General features: G+C 38.8%; 1 protein-coding gene across 2 annotated transcripts in view; it reads left to right on the forward strand.

Annotated features, from left to right (window-relative positions):
• Positions 1–17,511, forward strand: part of LOC140244648 (uncharacterized) — a 29,139-nt gene that overhangs the window by 3,005 nt on the left and 8,623 nt on the right. For both annotated transcript variants that reach the window (XM_072324268.1, XM_072324269.1), the window contains exons 4-7: positions 2,833–2,904; positions 4,352–4,471; positions 9,202–9,324; positions 12,366–12,486. In XM_072324268.1, the coding sequence (XP_072180369.1) occupies positions 2,833–2,904; positions 4,352–4,471; positions 9,202–9,324; positions 12,366–12,486 (436 nt within the window). The remainder of the gene's footprint in view (positions 1–2,832; positions 2,905–4,351; positions 4,472–9,201; positions 9,325–12,365; positions 12,487–17,511) is intronic.

The following is a 17,511-nucleotide window of genomic DNA, read 5'->3' on the forward strand; positions in this document are numbered from 1 at the left end:
AATTTCAGTTGTGAACTTTGACCTTGACCTTTGACCTATATTGTACATTTTGCTACAAAATGCTACTCCTTCACCATTTCTAACCCGATTTCGATTCCGTTTGCTTTATGTGATGGCACTAGGTGAGGGCTTCAAAACTTCTACACAGAATTTTTGACCTTTGACTTCTTTGACCTTTCACCTTGATTTCTGACCTATATTGTACATTTTGCTACAAAATGCTACTCCTTTGCCATTTCTAACCCGATTTCGATTCCGTTTGCTTTATGTGATGGCACTAGGTGAGGGCTTCAAAACTTCTACACAGAATTTTGACCTTTGACTTCTTTGACCTTTGACCTTGATTTTTTACCTATATTGTACATTGGCTACAAAATGCTACTCCTCAGGCGCGGCGCTAGGGTGCAATTAACTCGCCAAAAGCTTATGACCTCGAAGCCTCAGTTGCAAAAAGTAGACAGCTTGTGTGCGTAAAACCGCTGGGGAAGTGTTGCAGGACAATCGCAATATCTCACCTCAAAGCCATCAAATGATTAAATCTATACAGCAAACTGAAGAAGAAACTATTCTCTAACTCGTAATGTTAGTTATTTGGGGTTTTATTGAGGATAAACGTGTGAAAATAATGTCGAAACTTAGCTTCCAAAACAGAAAATTTGGTCTCAAAACAAGTGTTATTTTCTCACATTTTCCTTCATTGCACAAAAATGAAACTTCGGTATATGACTTATGGTAGTATATCCATGCTGCTCTCCAAATATCTTTTCTGTATCATTTGGCGCACAGCTATGTCTGGAAAAAATCGAGATCACTGTCACTTGTGACCCACGTAAAATCCATGGCGTAAGGAATACGCAGTCCGATGTATTGGTTTTTGTGCTGCTTGAAACAGTTGAAGCACAAAGCAGGGTTCCTCTCTTGCCCACTCACCACCCTGCTGACCGAAAATCGACCTCTGTCGCATTGCGCCGAGCCTGACACCGCTGATTGGCTAAGCGTGCACTCACCAGTAGAAAACGCATGCGCAGGAGGATGATCTAGTTGTGCATGTCCAGTATCTTCTCTTAAAGTTGGTTGTCTTTTTGCTCTTATTTTTACCTAACTACTAATTGCACAAACACGAGACTTCGCAGGTAGTGAGTCTGGTGTATACAGACTAGTAATATGTTGATCAAATGCATATTCATGCAGGCGCAGACTTGTGTCGGGAAAAAATCGTAACCCTTTCCCACAGTCGACTCAAGCAGAAAAATACACATATCTCGAAAGATACATCAGCGTTTTCGCCCAAAAATCATATGAAGGAGGATATATTCATATTTGATATATGTGTGAAGTTTCAAGGGATTTGGTGGTAAAATAAGGGAGATATGAGGAGGTGAACTTTCGAGATTTTTTGTCCTTCCCTCCGCACAGCGATTCGATGACCGTTAAGAATTCAAAAGCTTTGGCCTCTTATCAGTGAGTTAATTGCACCGTAGCACCGGGGCTGCTCCTTCGCCATTTCTAACCCGATTTCAATTCCGTTTGTTTATGTGATGGCACTAGGTGAGGGCTTCAAAACTTCTACACAGAATTTTGACCTTTGACTTCTTTGACCTTTGACCTTGATTTTTGACCTATATTGTACATTTTGCTACAAAATGCTACTTCCGGCGGGGACATATATTACGCACCTTGACTTCTTTGACCTTTGACCTTGATTTTTGACCTATATTGTACATTTTGCTACAAAATGCTACTCCTTTGCCATTTCTAACCCAATTTCGATTCCGTTTGCTTTATGTGATGGCACTAGGTGAGGGCTTCAAAACTTCTACACAGAATTTTGACCTTTGACTTCTTTGACCTTTGACCTTGATTTTTGACCTATATTGTACATTGGCTACAAAATGCTACTCCTTCGCCATTTCTAACCCGATTTTGATTCTGTTTGCTTTATGTGATGGCACTAGGTGAGGGCTTCAAAACTTCTACACAGAATTTTGACCTTTGACTTCTTTGACCTTTGACCTTGATTTTTGACCTATATTGTACATTTTGCTACAAAATGCTACTTCCGGCGGGGACATATATTACGCACCGCGTAATTTCTACTTTTCCTTGTTATTCTTCGTTCATACACAGCTCTGTACTACTGTATATGCTATATATTTCGCGAGTCTCAATTTTCACGAATCGGGAATTCCCAATGATTTCGCGAGTAGTTAAATTTGTGATTGTAGAGTCCTATACTGAACGGAGAAGTGTACACGCGTGCGTCACATTCACATCAGGATCAGAGTCAATATTTTCGCTTGTCTTTAATTTCGCGAATAGCACCTGACTCTCGAAATTCGTGAAAATACCTTGCGAAATATTCTGCATGTACAGTATCTGAGAGTTCTACGGAAAGTATGGTTTATTTTGGGGTCATCCAGCCAGGCTGGTGTGTTGCTGCCACGACAACACATATGTCTCCGATTATCTTCATAGCACTTGAACCTATGATATCAGAAAAGTGATGAGTCCAAAAAGTATCTAAATGTCAAGGGTATTTTTCAATGACCTGTTTCAGGTCTGTAAAGATCATTTTGATCCCATCTCACCTTCTACCTTCTGAGGAAATTTGTTTTTTCTTTTGTTTTTTGTTTTTTCTTGAGCATCACTTGCTGCTGCATTCTGTAGACTCTATAACTTTGGTAGCTTTCAGAGGCTGTTTGCTGACTGAGGGTTTCCATCTCGATGGAACTAAATTGAAATTGAAATTGAAATGGAAATTGATGTTCCCACCAAACAGTGTAATCTTCTTACTTTCTTGGTGTCTTGATTTCTGTAACTTTATACTTCCAGCTCAAAGTTTCCAGTGGAGGAGCATGCAGAGGCCCTGAGGAAGTGGCAGTCTCACAAGTGGTCCATGGAAAGGTAAGAAGATAGCAGACCAAAGCATGAAGGCTTCAGTTAAAGGGATGGTATAGTTTGGGTTGAGTTGGGGCTTCAGGTTTCCAGCTGTTTTGTGAGATAGTGAGAAATCACTTATGAAATATTACAGAGCATACAATTCTAAGAGGAATTCAAAGTTAATATGATGAAAATTGGTTTTGAAATAGCCGAGACATCCAAAACAAAGGAATCGGGTAATAAAAGGTGGGATCCACCTTTTATTAGAATCACTTTATTTTATTTTTTTGGATATCTCAGCAATGGGAAATGTGTGTTGTAGCAAAATCAAACTGTCCTCAATGGTTTAACATTTTATAAAGTAGTTTTTATTGATCTCTCGAAACAGTTAAAAGCTGAATCCTCACCTCAACCAGCGCTTTACCATCCCTTTAAAAAAAATATATTTCTGCAGACATGTTCACTACTGTTTACTAACCTCAGAAACTGAAGACAAATTTTGTGTGATGCTGTAAGCATGTGTACTCCAATTAGTAATGGGTATATGTCGATCCGATAAATGGCTCAGAGGTTAATGAAGTGATTAGGAAGTTTGCTCAGACTAAACAGTTTTGACAAAGTGATCATCCATCAAAGGTCTATCGCAATTCAGTTTTAGGGCAGTAGTCTTTATTTGCTAATCATCTAGTCTGGACAGCCCAAAAGTTTATAATTGTGAAAAGGACATGTGCAGCAGAAGTGTTTGTGTTCTGCTGTATCTCATGTACTTACACTTTCAGCAGTCAATATATTTCTGAGCTTCTGTTTATATTCAGTGGGCATTCTATATTCTGTCCTGTTCTAAAAGCATTTAGTTGTCTTCATATTCATCAAATATCAAACTAGAGATGATTAGCTGAATGTGTAAATGTATACATACACCTCCTGCAGTGTCATGAATCATAGATGAACCTTAACTGTGAGCTACAGTAATCTGAAATTCCTGCGCAATTATATGAGGTGCGACTATGATACAGCTTCATAAGTCAATGTTGCATCTGCCATTGGTTGGCACAGCCCCTGTCCTACCTGCACCTGCACCCTCATCTTGCTTGCAGAAAGATGTAGACAAAATGACAGTCTTGCACTTACATTTTGAGTGCCCATGCATCAAATACTTAATCATTTCATGATGTACAAATTTCCAAAAGTTGTTAAATGTCACAATTGAGATATTGGAATATGTTTGGGCTGTACCTATGTAACTATGTTTCACATACAACAGTTTTGAATGATATGTAGAGATTGCAGGACTGTATTGCTTTGAGCATAGCGCTTTCATTCTGACCGTGTATCCACAGGAAAAGACGACCCAATTTCTCCCTGATTTAATTTTGAAACATCACACCAGCATGACAGCGTCCGGTTCTGGATGGTGAGCGGCTTTGATTGCATTGTTTTTATATGCGTGTTTCTTTTTACTCTGCTACAGTGTTGCCAGAGGTGTGGAGCATTTTAAGGCCAGCAGACACATTGAAGCCATGCAGCAGCTGAACCGAGCCCTCGAGATTGACCCTGAAAATGTGGAGGGACTCGTCGCTAGAGGAGCTCTGTAAGAATTTCTTGCCTATTGATTTGGTCTTCTACATATTCTAGACTCTTGGGGCGCATTTAAGCACTCGGGAGCGAACCAATGTATATCAGAAGCAAACTAATCCAATGTATACCATACCATGCCAGATTTAAAGCGTTTGAGCACTTTGTGTAGAAAGCATACCCCATGAGTTTTTAGCTCACCTGAATGGAAGGCTCAAGTGAGCTATTGTAATCGCTCTTCTTCCGGCGTCCGTCGTGCATCATGCGTCATCCAATGTGCGTCGTGCGTAAACTTTTTATGCCTCCGCCACAAAGTGGTGCCGGAGGCATTATGTTTTCGGGTTGTCCGTCCGTCCGTCCGCATTCATTTACGGGATAACTTGAGTAATATTGACTGGAATTTTACCAAACTTGGTCCAAGTATAAAGTATGATGGGGCAATTACTTGATTAGATTTTGGGTGAAATCGGCCGAAGGCCAAAGGTCAAAGGTCAAGGTCAAATCATGAAATTGTATCCATTTACGCGATAACTCAAGATTGGATCAAGCAAATTTCACCGACTTTGTCAGAGGATGATGTATGATGGGACAATTACTTGATTAGTTTTTTAGTAAAATTGGACAGAGGTCAAAGGTCAAAGATCAAGGTCAAATCCTAAAATTTATCTGTTTACATGATAACTCAAAACTGGATGAAGCAGCTTTCACCAAACTTGGTCCAAGGATGATGTATGATGGGGCAATTAGTTGAGTAGATTTTAGTGACATTGGCAAGAGGTCAAAGGTCAAAAGGTCAAGGTCAAATGCTAAAAATGTTGCTATTTCCCCCATATCTATGCAATGCCCGAAGGTATTATCTTGAAACTTAGTGTAGACATGTACTACTGCATAAAGATTCTCCAGAGAGAGTTTCATGTCATAAGGTCAAAGGTCAAAAGGTCAAAGGTTAATAGGTGAAAATGTTGCAATATCACTTTTCTCGCAAATGGTTCAATGTATCTTCATGGAACTTGGTATATATGGACTGGCAGGGATTATCTAGGGAATTAAGGGGTCATGGGTCAATAGTCGGGGGTCAAAGGTCAAGGTCAACTCCTCAAAATTTTACTATTTCCCTCATATACTAGTATATGCAATGCTTGCATTATTAGTTTTAAAACTTAATATATACATGTATTACCTAATGGAGATTCTCTGGGAAATTTCCAGCCAGAAGGTCAAAGGTCAAAGGTTAAGGGTCAAAGGCCAGGTTTAGATGCAAAGAAAAAAAATCTACTAGTAGTTTGTACTGTAATTACACTCTTTCTTCGTACCTTGAAAATTACTCAGTGCATAAACTTATAAAAGGGTCGGTCAGAAGTCAAGTAAAAATTCTCAATTCCCCAAATATGTGTACCTGCACTCTTAGACAATTGTAGCAAACCCAGTTGAAGGAAAGTGAACATTCATGATATTTGTGACAAACGTGTCATTTCAATATTTTGCCAGTTATGTGAAACTGTCATCACACATTGTGAAGACATTGTACTATACACCTATTAGGAGAATCATGCATTATGGCGGAGGCATCAGTCGCCATAGCGACATTTCTATTTACATTAGCACTAGCACTAGTTACATGCAAAGTTAATACCATGAGTTTGTACATTGATGACTTTATTTCCAAGTTTGTTCATTGCAGATCCAGGGCTCCCCCCCCCCCTCCCCCCCCCCCCCCCCCCCCCCCCCCCCCCGGATTCCAAAGAGGGGGGGGGGGGAAGGGTCCAAATGCTGACCTAAATTGTACATTTTCATCTTCTTGCTGAAAACTACATACATGTAATGGATTTTCACCAAACTTGACAAGTAGCATTCCTGGGAGGATAGGATCTCAAAGTGTTTGAATGGGCACTATGCTTCCCTTGGGGGCCTCAGGGGGCCCAAACCTCCTAAATTAAGAAATGTTCAATAATATTCTTGTCTAGAATCAGAAGTGATAGAGCTCTAAGTCTTTTTTCCCAAACTGCACAGTCTAACCCTGTATAATGTACAATATGTACTTGGCAGGTACACATTGTATTTTTACCAGTGTGATGGAATATGCAAATGGACACCATGCCCCTAGCTCTAAAAGCTGCCCCGCCCCAAGTTTCCAATGTTCTCAGGTAAGAGTCTGCATGGAAGGTGAACTTGCGATACTCAGGTGAACGTGAGACCCCCGGGTCTCTTTTTTTCAGAGGCGGTCACATATGTTCATGATGTTGTAGCAACAAGGTCATGCAACTGGCACGCTGCTGCTACTTACAGGTGTCCAGAACGAAGAGAATCGACTCTTTGCATCCTGATGTATGTGCGTGTTACATGCATTCTTCTCATGCCAACTTCTCGTACGGTGATTGTACGCTTTTGAAACACATCGGGAAGTGGTCCGCTTTTGGCTTAGTATAATATGGAACGATACACTGTGAGAGCATATGAGCACTCCTCTGGTGTGGGTATGGTATGGTAAGGTACATTTTAGGAGAGTGCTCAAATCCACCCAAGGTCTTCCTCTATTCTTGTGTAGCTGTCATCACTTTTTCTTCTTAGGAGCAAAAAAATATACTGTTTATGCCATGTATTTAGCGAGTCTAAATTTTCGCCAATCGGTACTTCCGGACACTTTTGCGAGTGGGTAAATTTCCGATCCTGGAGTAGTGAACCGAACGGAGAAATGTATATGTGTACGTCATATTCATATTGGGATCAGAATCAATATTTTTGTGTGTCTTTAATTTTGCAAATAGCACCTGATTTGCGAAATTCACGGAAATAAAAACCTCGCGAAATATTTGGCGTATACAGTATTCTTCTGATGCATCTTGGTTGTTTGATTCATTGCACTGACTGCAAACTTAAATATCAATCAACTAATGTTGTCTTTGGAATAAATTGTTGCTGTTTTAAAGTTTCTCAATGCCATAGAACAATAAGCAACAAATTTGTACTCAAAACAAGAATTCATGGTGTCACACAATAGGTAATGATGCATACTGTAAAAGTGGAAATTTTCGCGGTGAGATAATTTTCGCGCAATTTGCGCAACCAGACGCTAGCGTGAAAATAAAAGCACGCGAATATTTTTGCATGCTATATGTTCCAGTAGTTAGTGTCCTGATTCCACGGAATTAAAAGCACGCAAAATCCATTTTACCCAACCGAGCGCGAAAAATTACTCGTGCAAAAATATCCACTTTTACAGTAAGTACATTTCCTGAACAGGTTTGACAGACTTGTGCCATGCCAGAGTAGTACTCACCGATGCCAGGAAGATGTGAAGCATAAAATCGCAGATTGAACACAAATCATGTAATGACAAGTTTTGAAAGCACCTGGCAAACACGGTGTAGTAAAAGTAATCTCTGTGTATGTTGCAGTGTATCACAGTGTTGATGTGATTTTTTATGACAACTCTCTTAAAACCTAACATGAAATGTCACTTCCTCAAAGCACCAATAAAGTATTTTTATGCCTTCGCCAATGAAGTGGCCGGAGGCATTATGTTTTCGGGTCGTCCGTCCGTCCGTCCGTCCGTCTGTCCGTACGTCCGTCCCGTTTTGTTTTTGTCGATATCTCAAAGAACCGTGAGGTGGTTTTGCATCAAACTTGGCATGAGGGTATATCCTGGGGGGAATGATACTTTGTTTGGATTTTAGGGTCACAGGGTCAAAGGTCAAAGGTCACAGGTTATTTTGTGAAAAAAAGGTTGAAATTTCATGTTTTTCTCCATATCTCGCAAATGGTTCAAGGTATCTTCATGGAACTTAGTATATATGCATGTACCGATGGGCAATGATTATCTAGGGAAGTTGGGGGTCATGGGTCAAAGGTCAGGGGGTCAAAGGTCAAGGTCAACTCCTCAAAATATCACTACTTTCCTTATATTTATGCAGTGCCTGAAGGATTTTTTTAAAACTTGATGTATGCATGTATAACCCAATATATATTCTGTGGGAAGTTTCTTGCCAAAAGGTCAAAGGTCAAGTGAAAGTGATATCTCAAAAGTAACTCAAGATATCATCATGAAACTTACATATTTATGCATGTTCTACCTAACAGTGATTCTCTTTGGAACTGTGAGGTCAAAGGTCAAAGGCCAGGTTTAGATAATACTATTTTACCATTTGATACTGAAATTATACTTTTTCTCAATACTCTGAAAATTACTCAATGCATAAACTTATAAAAGGGTCAAAAGTCAAGTAAAAATCATCAGTTCCCCCAAATACCTGCACTCTGACGTTTTAATCATTCATCCAATTGAACCTAGTTCTAGGAAAGTGAACATTCAGCAAATTTGTGGCAAACCTGTCATTTTAATATTTTGCCAATTGTGTGAAACTGTCATCACACATTGTCAAGACATTGTACTATAGACCTATTAGGAGAACCATGCATTATGGCGGAGGCATACACCAGTCGCCGTAGCGACATTTCTAGTTTGTTTTGTTTTGTGTAAGTACAAAATAACATTTTTGCTTTATTGAGTGGAATAAACTTTCCAAAACACCTTTAGTTCTGTAATTTTTATTCAGTTTGTACTGGTAACAGTTTTCTCTGGTCTTGCTATGTCAAACCTAAGCATGCAGAAAACAATATAATACATTGTTCATTTTACTAATTTGATAGATTGATGTAGTATAATCCTTAATCTGAATTCATTATATCACTCTTAGTGTTTCATGCTCTTCTCTCTTTATCTTTCTTGTTTGTTTTTTTCACTTTTAGATATGCTAATCAGGATAACCTGTCCAAGGCTATCAAGGATTTTGCCGAGGCCCTCAGGTTGAAACCGTCCCACAAGAATGCCAACAAATACATGTGTGAAACACTATTTGAGAAGGGGAAGCAGTAAGTATCTTAAAGGCTGATCTGGGTACTTAATGAGGTTGATTTAAAGGACAAGTCCACCTTCGTATACATGTTGATAGAGAAACTGCAGCAATATTTGTAGAACACATCCGTGAAAGTTTGGGGAAAATCAGACAAACTGTTCAAAAGTTATGAATTTTTAAAGTATCTGCGCAGTCACTGCTCAATGAGAAGACTAGTACAGTGTATGATGTCACATGCATAGAACGATATATTATATTAAGGAAAATAGAAAATGCCACAAAATTGCATATTTTTTAAAAAGTGCACATTCCCTCGACTTGCTACTGACTTGTATTAAAGGGTAATATTATTCCCCCTGTGTTGTGAAAGAGGAAAGTCAGGTGCTTTTTTATTATGTGAGAAAAGTGAAAATATCTTGTATTTTCCTTATACTTTTGTTACATCATTCTACGCATGTGATATCAAAAGCTGCTATAGTCTTCTCATCTAGCAATGGCGTCATTGAAACTTCAAAAATTCATAACTTTTTAATAGATTTTCCAATTTTTCTCAAACTTTCACCGATGTGTTCTATTGATATTGCTGCATTCTCTCAGTCCTTATGTGTATGAAGGTGAACTTGCCCTTTAGCTGAAAAGCAATCCTGATGATCCTAGTGACTCTAAATGTGGTAGATCCTTCCATCCTTGCTGGATTTTGTCGCAGGAGGCACGCTGACAAGTTTTCACTTTTTCACTTTACTTCTTTCCTCCCTCACCCAATATTCTCACTTTGTTTATTCCATTAAGTTAAGCACAAAACAAGTTTTAATTGCAAGTGGCCCATTTCATTGTGAGCATGTGTGTATATGTGCATTCATGCATGCATGTGTGTGTGTTTTAGCCTGCCATCAATTATGGAGCACCTGCTCAGGATGACAGAGGCCTGCATTTATATTTATTTTCATCTTCAATTGAAATAGATTTTATTGCTGACTTCTTTGATTTCAATGTATTTGTTCAAACATTTTGAAAATTATCATGACTTATATACTACATATTTTGTGATCTTTGAAGGTGGAGGTTTGCATGGTGGTGTTGATAACGAAGATTGGGTTTACGGTTCACCATGTGGTAGTCCTGAAAAGAACTGCTGGAAGTAGGAGATAGTAGATAATTGAAAAAGGAGAAGTGAGAAGGAGAAGTGAGATGGAGAGTTAGAGGTATTCTTTCTTGAAAATGTGTGAGTCCTGAAAAGGACTGTGAATCAGAAGAGGGCAAGGAGAGCAGAGAGAGAAGGCTCAACGTTCCGGACGCCTTGACTGTTCAGCCTCAGGAGTGGATGGGTGCTGGGAGTGCCGGGTATAAGTAGACGAGATGCGGATGTACATGTAGTGCGTGGTTGGCGGTAGAATTGGGCGTGGTTGTGAGCTGGGTCGTAGTGTGGGATGCAGACCTGGGTGTAGACAAGGTAGGGGTTGTAGGTGCTTCATGGGCGTCGTGTGAGTGGGCGGAGGTTGTAGCGGGAAGTAGTGATGTGTGTCGCGGGCGTGGCAGGCCAAGTCTTGGGTGAATTGGCGGTGATGGGGGTGTTGTTGGTAGTGGGTAGAGTGAAGTGGTCTCGTGAAGAATTGGGAACCAGATGTTGTTGATGTGGAGGCCAGTGTCTTAAGGTATGGTGTTGTGTCTGTGAATTTCGATAGCTTCTCTGATTTTCCTAGAGTTTCAGTGTTGAATGGATGTGATGAGGTGGCTGCGGTCCCAGTCATTGCGGTGGTCTTCTTGTTGTGCGTGTTTGACGATGGCTGATTTCCCCCAGTCGCTGAGTTGTAGGCAGGTCTTGTGTTATTTGTGTCTTGTGTCAAAATTGCGGCCTGTTTCCTAGATGTAAACTTTGCTGCATTCGCATGGTATCCTGTATATGCCTGGTTGTTTGTTGGGTGGGTTCTTGACTTTGTGGGAGTGAAGAATGGAGTGTAGCTTGGGCAACCTTGAGTCGGATGTTGTCGGCAGCTGCCTTGGTGAGGAATCAAAGTTTAGGTTCTACTTGTTGGATGATCTCAGAGAAAGGGACTTTCTTTGGAGCTCCGGCAAAGTTGAGGCCCAGGGATAGAGCGTTGCATACGGGATTGGTGAGCTGATGTTGGCTGAGGTTGATGACTGTGTCCTTGGGTGGTGGGAAGGCAGGTCGGTTGTTGGTTGGGGGGAGTCTCTGGTTATGAAGTTTGTCGAATTTCCTGATCTGCTTGAGTCGGGTGGATTGAAAAACTTTGCGTTTGGTGTCGGAGCTGAAGGTCTGTACCTTCTGTAGGTGGTCTGGTGTGGTCTCTTCATTACTGGTTTGAGTCGTTGGGTGAGCTGGGATTGAGTCGATGACACGGGTGAGGGCTGTTACGGCTTGGTGTAGGATGTGCTGGGGTTTAGGTGTGTCAATGCAGGACTCGAGTTAAATGCCTGGGGGAATGATGTTGGAGTCCCGGCAGCATTTGAGGAAGGCAAGATGGTTGTTGAGTTTAGCGGCTTTAGCTTGGTTGCGTTGGAGAAGTCTGGCGGTGCATTGAGTAGGCTCCCTGTACCAAACCCAAACCCAATCTTCATTACTTCATATTCATTATGTAGATTTCTGTTCAAATATATGTATTGTTATGTTATGTACAATTTTCGTGGAAACATGCAGAAGTAAGATCAGACTGAACCTGAAACTGAAGTTCCCTACCTCCTCTCCTAAAACTTGTAATACTGTGGATGTGTTAACCTGTCAAGGACGAGATAATTTTGCTATAATGTGCATTTCCCACAGACACCTACCTGAGTGTACTCAGGACAAGTCTTTAGTGGGTTTTAAAGCCTTACAATCATGGCGAGTGGTTTATGCGGCACGGAGATGAACGCAACACGCTGCCTCCCCCCATTCTGTATCAAATGTCGTGACACGTTTATGGATAGCACTGCAGTCTGGCATTGCGTAATTGCATGCACAAATTTCGTTCGTTCGGAGGAGTTACACAAATAACGTACCATTAGGGGTTAGGATCGTACGACTTTAACAAGCCATGACTATTTGTTTCTTGCTACCAGATGTGAGGAGGAAACTGACCGGGAGAAGGCCATAGACTGCTACCAGAGTGCCCTGGACCTGAATCCGGACTTTGAGGAGGCCCGGGCGTGTCTTCAGAAGCTCACCAAAGTGTCACGACGGGTGAGTTCTATAGGAAGGATTACACAGAGAGAGAGAAAGAGAGAACGAACAAACAAAGAATGATGAAAGTTTTTCATGTACAGTCCGACCTCGATTATCCTGCCATCTCTAATTGGGACATCTCTATCATCCAGATGTTTTTATGCAGTGAAGATGGAAAAACAAAGTGTTTTCAAACTTTATCAAAACAAAGAATGATGAAAGTTTTTCATGTACAGTCCTACCTCGATTATCCTGCCATCTCTAATTGGGACATCTCTATCATCCAGATGTTTTTATGCAGTGAAGATGGAAAAACAAAGTGTTTTCAAACTTTATCAAAACTCCTACAAAACTCACACGATTTCCAACAGAGTTAAAAGGATGGTATAGTTTTGGTTGAGACCTAACGTCAGGTTTCTAATACTTTGGGGTGAGATACAGAAAAACTTTTAATTAAATATGAAAGAGCATGTAATTCGAAGAGAAATTCAACAGTTTTTTGATGAAAATTGGTTTTCAAATGGCCAAGACACCCAAAACAGAGCAATCCTAATAAAAGGTGGGACCTGCCTTTTATTAGGATCACTATGTTTTACTTTGTTTTGGATGTCCTAGCCATTCCAAAACTGATTTTCATCAAATCAAGTTTGAATTCCTCTTAGAATGGTATGCTCTGTACTATTTCATAAGTGGTTTCTTGGTATCTCGCAAAAAGTTAAAGCCCAATCCTCATTTCCACCAATACTATACCATCCCTTTGATATAAATTCACACTAACTTATCTCCAGTGAGGGGTCATGATCAGAAATGTATATATTTGCAAACTAAATATTCACGATGAGAACTGAAAACTAATTTTAAGTTGACTGGCATAGATTACTACACTGTTGCCATGTATGCTACCAACCTACAAACTTGTAGCTACCACTGGGTTGGCAGCTACATGTATACATAAACATTGGTTATTTTGTATGTGGCCAAATCGCTTATCCAGATGGATGCTGGTCCTGACATGGCTGGAAAACAGAGGTCGGACTGTATATATCTTCATCATGTGCCACATTGTTATCTACCTTTATTTTTTGTTTACATGTTACCATTTGCTGTGTATTTCTACCTTGTAGACAGTTTTGTTTCATGCTTTAGGTTCCTTTTGTTGTCTTTCTTTGTGTTGGTATCCTGACCTCTTTGTCTTGTGTCACTTAGAAATACTATAATTTAGTATCATTTTGAGCTTATCAGTTTCCTCTACTTAGTCTGCTCATTCTTTGTTTCCATTTTTTTATGCCTCCGCCAACGAAGTGGCCAGAGGCATTATGTTTTCGGGTCGTCTGTCCGTCCGTACGTCCGTCCCGTTTTGTTTTTGTCGATATCTCAAGAACCGTGTGGTGGTTTTACATCAAACTTGGTATGAGGGTATATCCTGGGGGGATAATACTTTGTTTGGATTTTAGGGTCACGGGATCAAAGGTCAAAGGTCACAGGTTATTTTGTGAAAAAAAAGGTTGAAATTTCATGTTTTTCTCCATATCTCGCAAATGGTTCAAGGTATCTTCATGGAACTTAGTGTATATGTATGTACCGATGGGCAGTGATTATCTAGAGAAGTTGGGGGTCATGGGTCAAAGGTCAAGGGTCAAAGGTCAAGGTCAACTCCTCAAAATATCACTACTTTCCTTATATTTATGCAATTTTTTAAAAACTTGATGTATGCATGTATTACCCAATATATATTCTGTGGGAAGTTTCTTGCCAAAAGGTCAAAGGTCAATGGTCAGGTGAAAGAGCTAAATTGCACTTTTTCCTCCATATCTCGAAAGTAACTCAAGGTATCATCATGAAACTTACATATTTATGCATGTTCTACCTAACAGTGATTCTCTTTGGAACTGTGAGGTTAAAGGTCAAAGGCCTGGTTTAGATAATACTATTTTACCATTTGATACTGAAATTATACTTTTTCTCAATACCTTGAAAATTACTTAATGCATAAACTTATAAAAGGGTCAAAAGTCAAGTAAAAATCACCAGTTCCCCAAATACCTGCACTCTGACGTTTTAATCATTCATCCAATTGAAATTAGTTCTAGGAAGGTGAACATTTGTATCACCCCTAAATGTAATATCAACGCTAAATGTAATATCGACCCTAAATGTAATACACCTTAACCCTAAATGTAATAACAACCCTAAATGTAATACATTTTAACGCTAAATGTAATAATCGAGTCAACCCTAAATGTAATACATTTTAACCCTAAATGTAATAACCGGAGACAACCCTAAATGTAATACATATCAACCCTAAATGTAATATCGACCCTAAATGTAATACATGTCAACCCTAAATGTAATATCGACCCTAAATGTAATACTTTTTAACCCTTAATGTAATATCGACCCTAAATGTAATACATCTTAACCCTAAATGTAATATCGACCCTAAATGTAATACACCTCAACTCTAAATGTAATAACAACCCTAAATGTAATACATTTCAACCCTAAATGTAATATCGACCCTAAATGTAATACATCTTAACGCTAAATGTAATATCGACCCTAAATGTAATACATCTTAACGCTAAATGTAATAACAACCCTAAATGTAATACATTTTAATGCTAAATGTAATAACAATCCTAAATGTAATTCATGTCAACTCTTAATGTGATACATCTTGACGCTTAATGTAATTACCACCCTAAATGTAAAAACCTCATTATAGAGAGTGTAACCAACGCAGAATATCGGGCAAAAGGTCAGGGGGTATATCAAAGGGATATGACGCAACTTCTTATAGCACTCTTGAAAGAGCAGCAATAGCTGCTTAGATTTGTTTTTGTTGCTTACTCAGGTAAAGATCACACAGTCTTAATAATTCCTTTGTTTGCTGCAAAGTTAATTAGGTACATTCGACATAGTTTTTCTTTTTAATCTATACCTTTATCATGCAATCACATAAACATTTTGTATTCCAATCTTCATTCAGTGTTCACGTTTGTTTAAAGTTTTGATGAAAAAGAAAAAAAAAATGGGCAAAAATTCTTTGCAAGGAAATTCTGAATATGAATGATATTGCTAGAAAAACAAAACAAAACACATACCTACTGATGAAACGGGATGATAAAGCGAGTAGATTGAGAAAATTAGAAATTAGAAAGATTTAGAAAGATTTCGCAAATTTTTTTACGAACCATCATTATCTATGTAATGTTTTCAATGACGAAATATCTGTCACACATTGACATCGCAGCAAATCACTGTCCGAAATATTAGCCTCATGACATTGTTCACGACTCCTGGTAATCACGACTATACTTACACGAAACTGGGACAATAATTGGTCTTGGGGAGGGTACACGAAATAAATTTAAAAATGCCAGTAAAGCAAAAAGAAATAGATGTCTTTTTTATCATCTTTGAGTCACCATTTATATATTGACTTTTCTATGATATATGAATGTATGAGTAAGGCAAACTGACTTAACTTTTGCCCATTTTTTTTTCTTTTTCAACAAAATTCTAAGCAATAATGAACACTGAATAAAGATTGGAATACAAAATGTTTATGTGATAGCATGATAAAGCTAATAGATTTAAGAACTATGTAACATGGACCTAATTAACTTTGCAGCAAACGATAGATTTAATAAGACTGTGTGATTTTTACCTGGGTAAACAACAAAAACAAGTCTAACCAACAATTATCGTTCTTTCAAGAGTGCGAGAGAAAGTTGCGTCATATCTCCTTCGTATACCCCCTGACAATTTGCCCGATATTCTGCGTTGCTTACCCTCTCTATAATCAGGTGTATACATTTAAGGTCGTAATTACATTAAGCGTTGAATATATTATATTTGATAGGGTTGACATGAATTACATTAAGGATTGTTATTACATTTAGCGTTAAAATGTATTAATTTAGGGTTGTTATTACATTTAGCGTTAAGATGTATTACATTTAGGGTCGATATTACATTTAGGGTTGAAATGTATTACATTTAGGGTTGTTATTACATTTAGGGTTGAGGTGTATTACATTTAGGGTCGATATTACATTTAGGGTTAAGATGTATTACATTTAGGGTCGATATTACATTTAGGGTTAAAAAGTATTACATTTAGGGTCGATATTACATTTAGGGTTGACATGTATTACATTTAGGGTCGATATTGCATTTAGGGTTGACATGTATTACATTTAGGGTTGTCTCCGGTTATTACATTTAGGGTTAAAATGTATTACATTTAGGGTTGACTCGATTATTACATTTAGCGTTAAAATGTATTACATTTAGGGTTGTTATTACATTTAGGGTTAAGGTGTATTACATTTAGGGTCGATATTACATTTAGCGTTGATATTACATTTAGGGGTGATACAACATTCAGCACATTTGTGGCAAACCTGTTATTTTAATATTTTGCCAATAAAATTGTGTGAAACTGTCATCACACATTGTCAAGACATTGTACTATACACCTATTAGGAGAACCATGCATTATGGCGGAGGCATACCAGTCGCCGTAGCGACATTTCTAGTTTTTTTTTGCATATGATTTGTCTCTCTCTTTCAAACTTTTCATTCTATTTTATTCTGTCCCTCATATATTCTAGATCTACATATTATCTCTCTGTCTGTTGATCTAAGGTAATATGCAGCCAGCTCTCTGTACTGCATTCTTTTAATGTTCCATACCTAAAGATGTTTTCCTCAAGTATCTTTTGGTGTCCAAAAACTTTCAGCATTGCTTTTAGTTTTTCCTTTCTCATGGACATGATTGGGGGGGGGGGGGGGGGGGGCGAAATAGACACATCATCTGTGATTCCAATATTTTTCCAAAAACCCAAAGTGATTCTGTAAATTGTGTTCTGTGTACCAACCACAAAGTCTTTTTTGCATGTCACTGGAAGGCAGTATAATTATTCTCTATAATTTTGGTCCCCCTAAAAAAGAAACATAGTGGCTTGAAATGATAGGACACATTTATATTCATTGGGAATTCTAGCTGCCCAATCAGGCCAAAGCATAGCCTTT

This window comes from Diadema setosum, chromosome 21 (assembly GCF_964275005.1).
Source record: "Diadema setosum chromosome 21, eeDiaSeto1, whole genome shotgun sequence".
Classification (NCBI taxonomy): domain Eukaryota; kingdom Metazoa; phylum Echinodermata; class Echinoidea; order Diadematoida; family Diadematidae; genus Diadema; species Diadema setosum.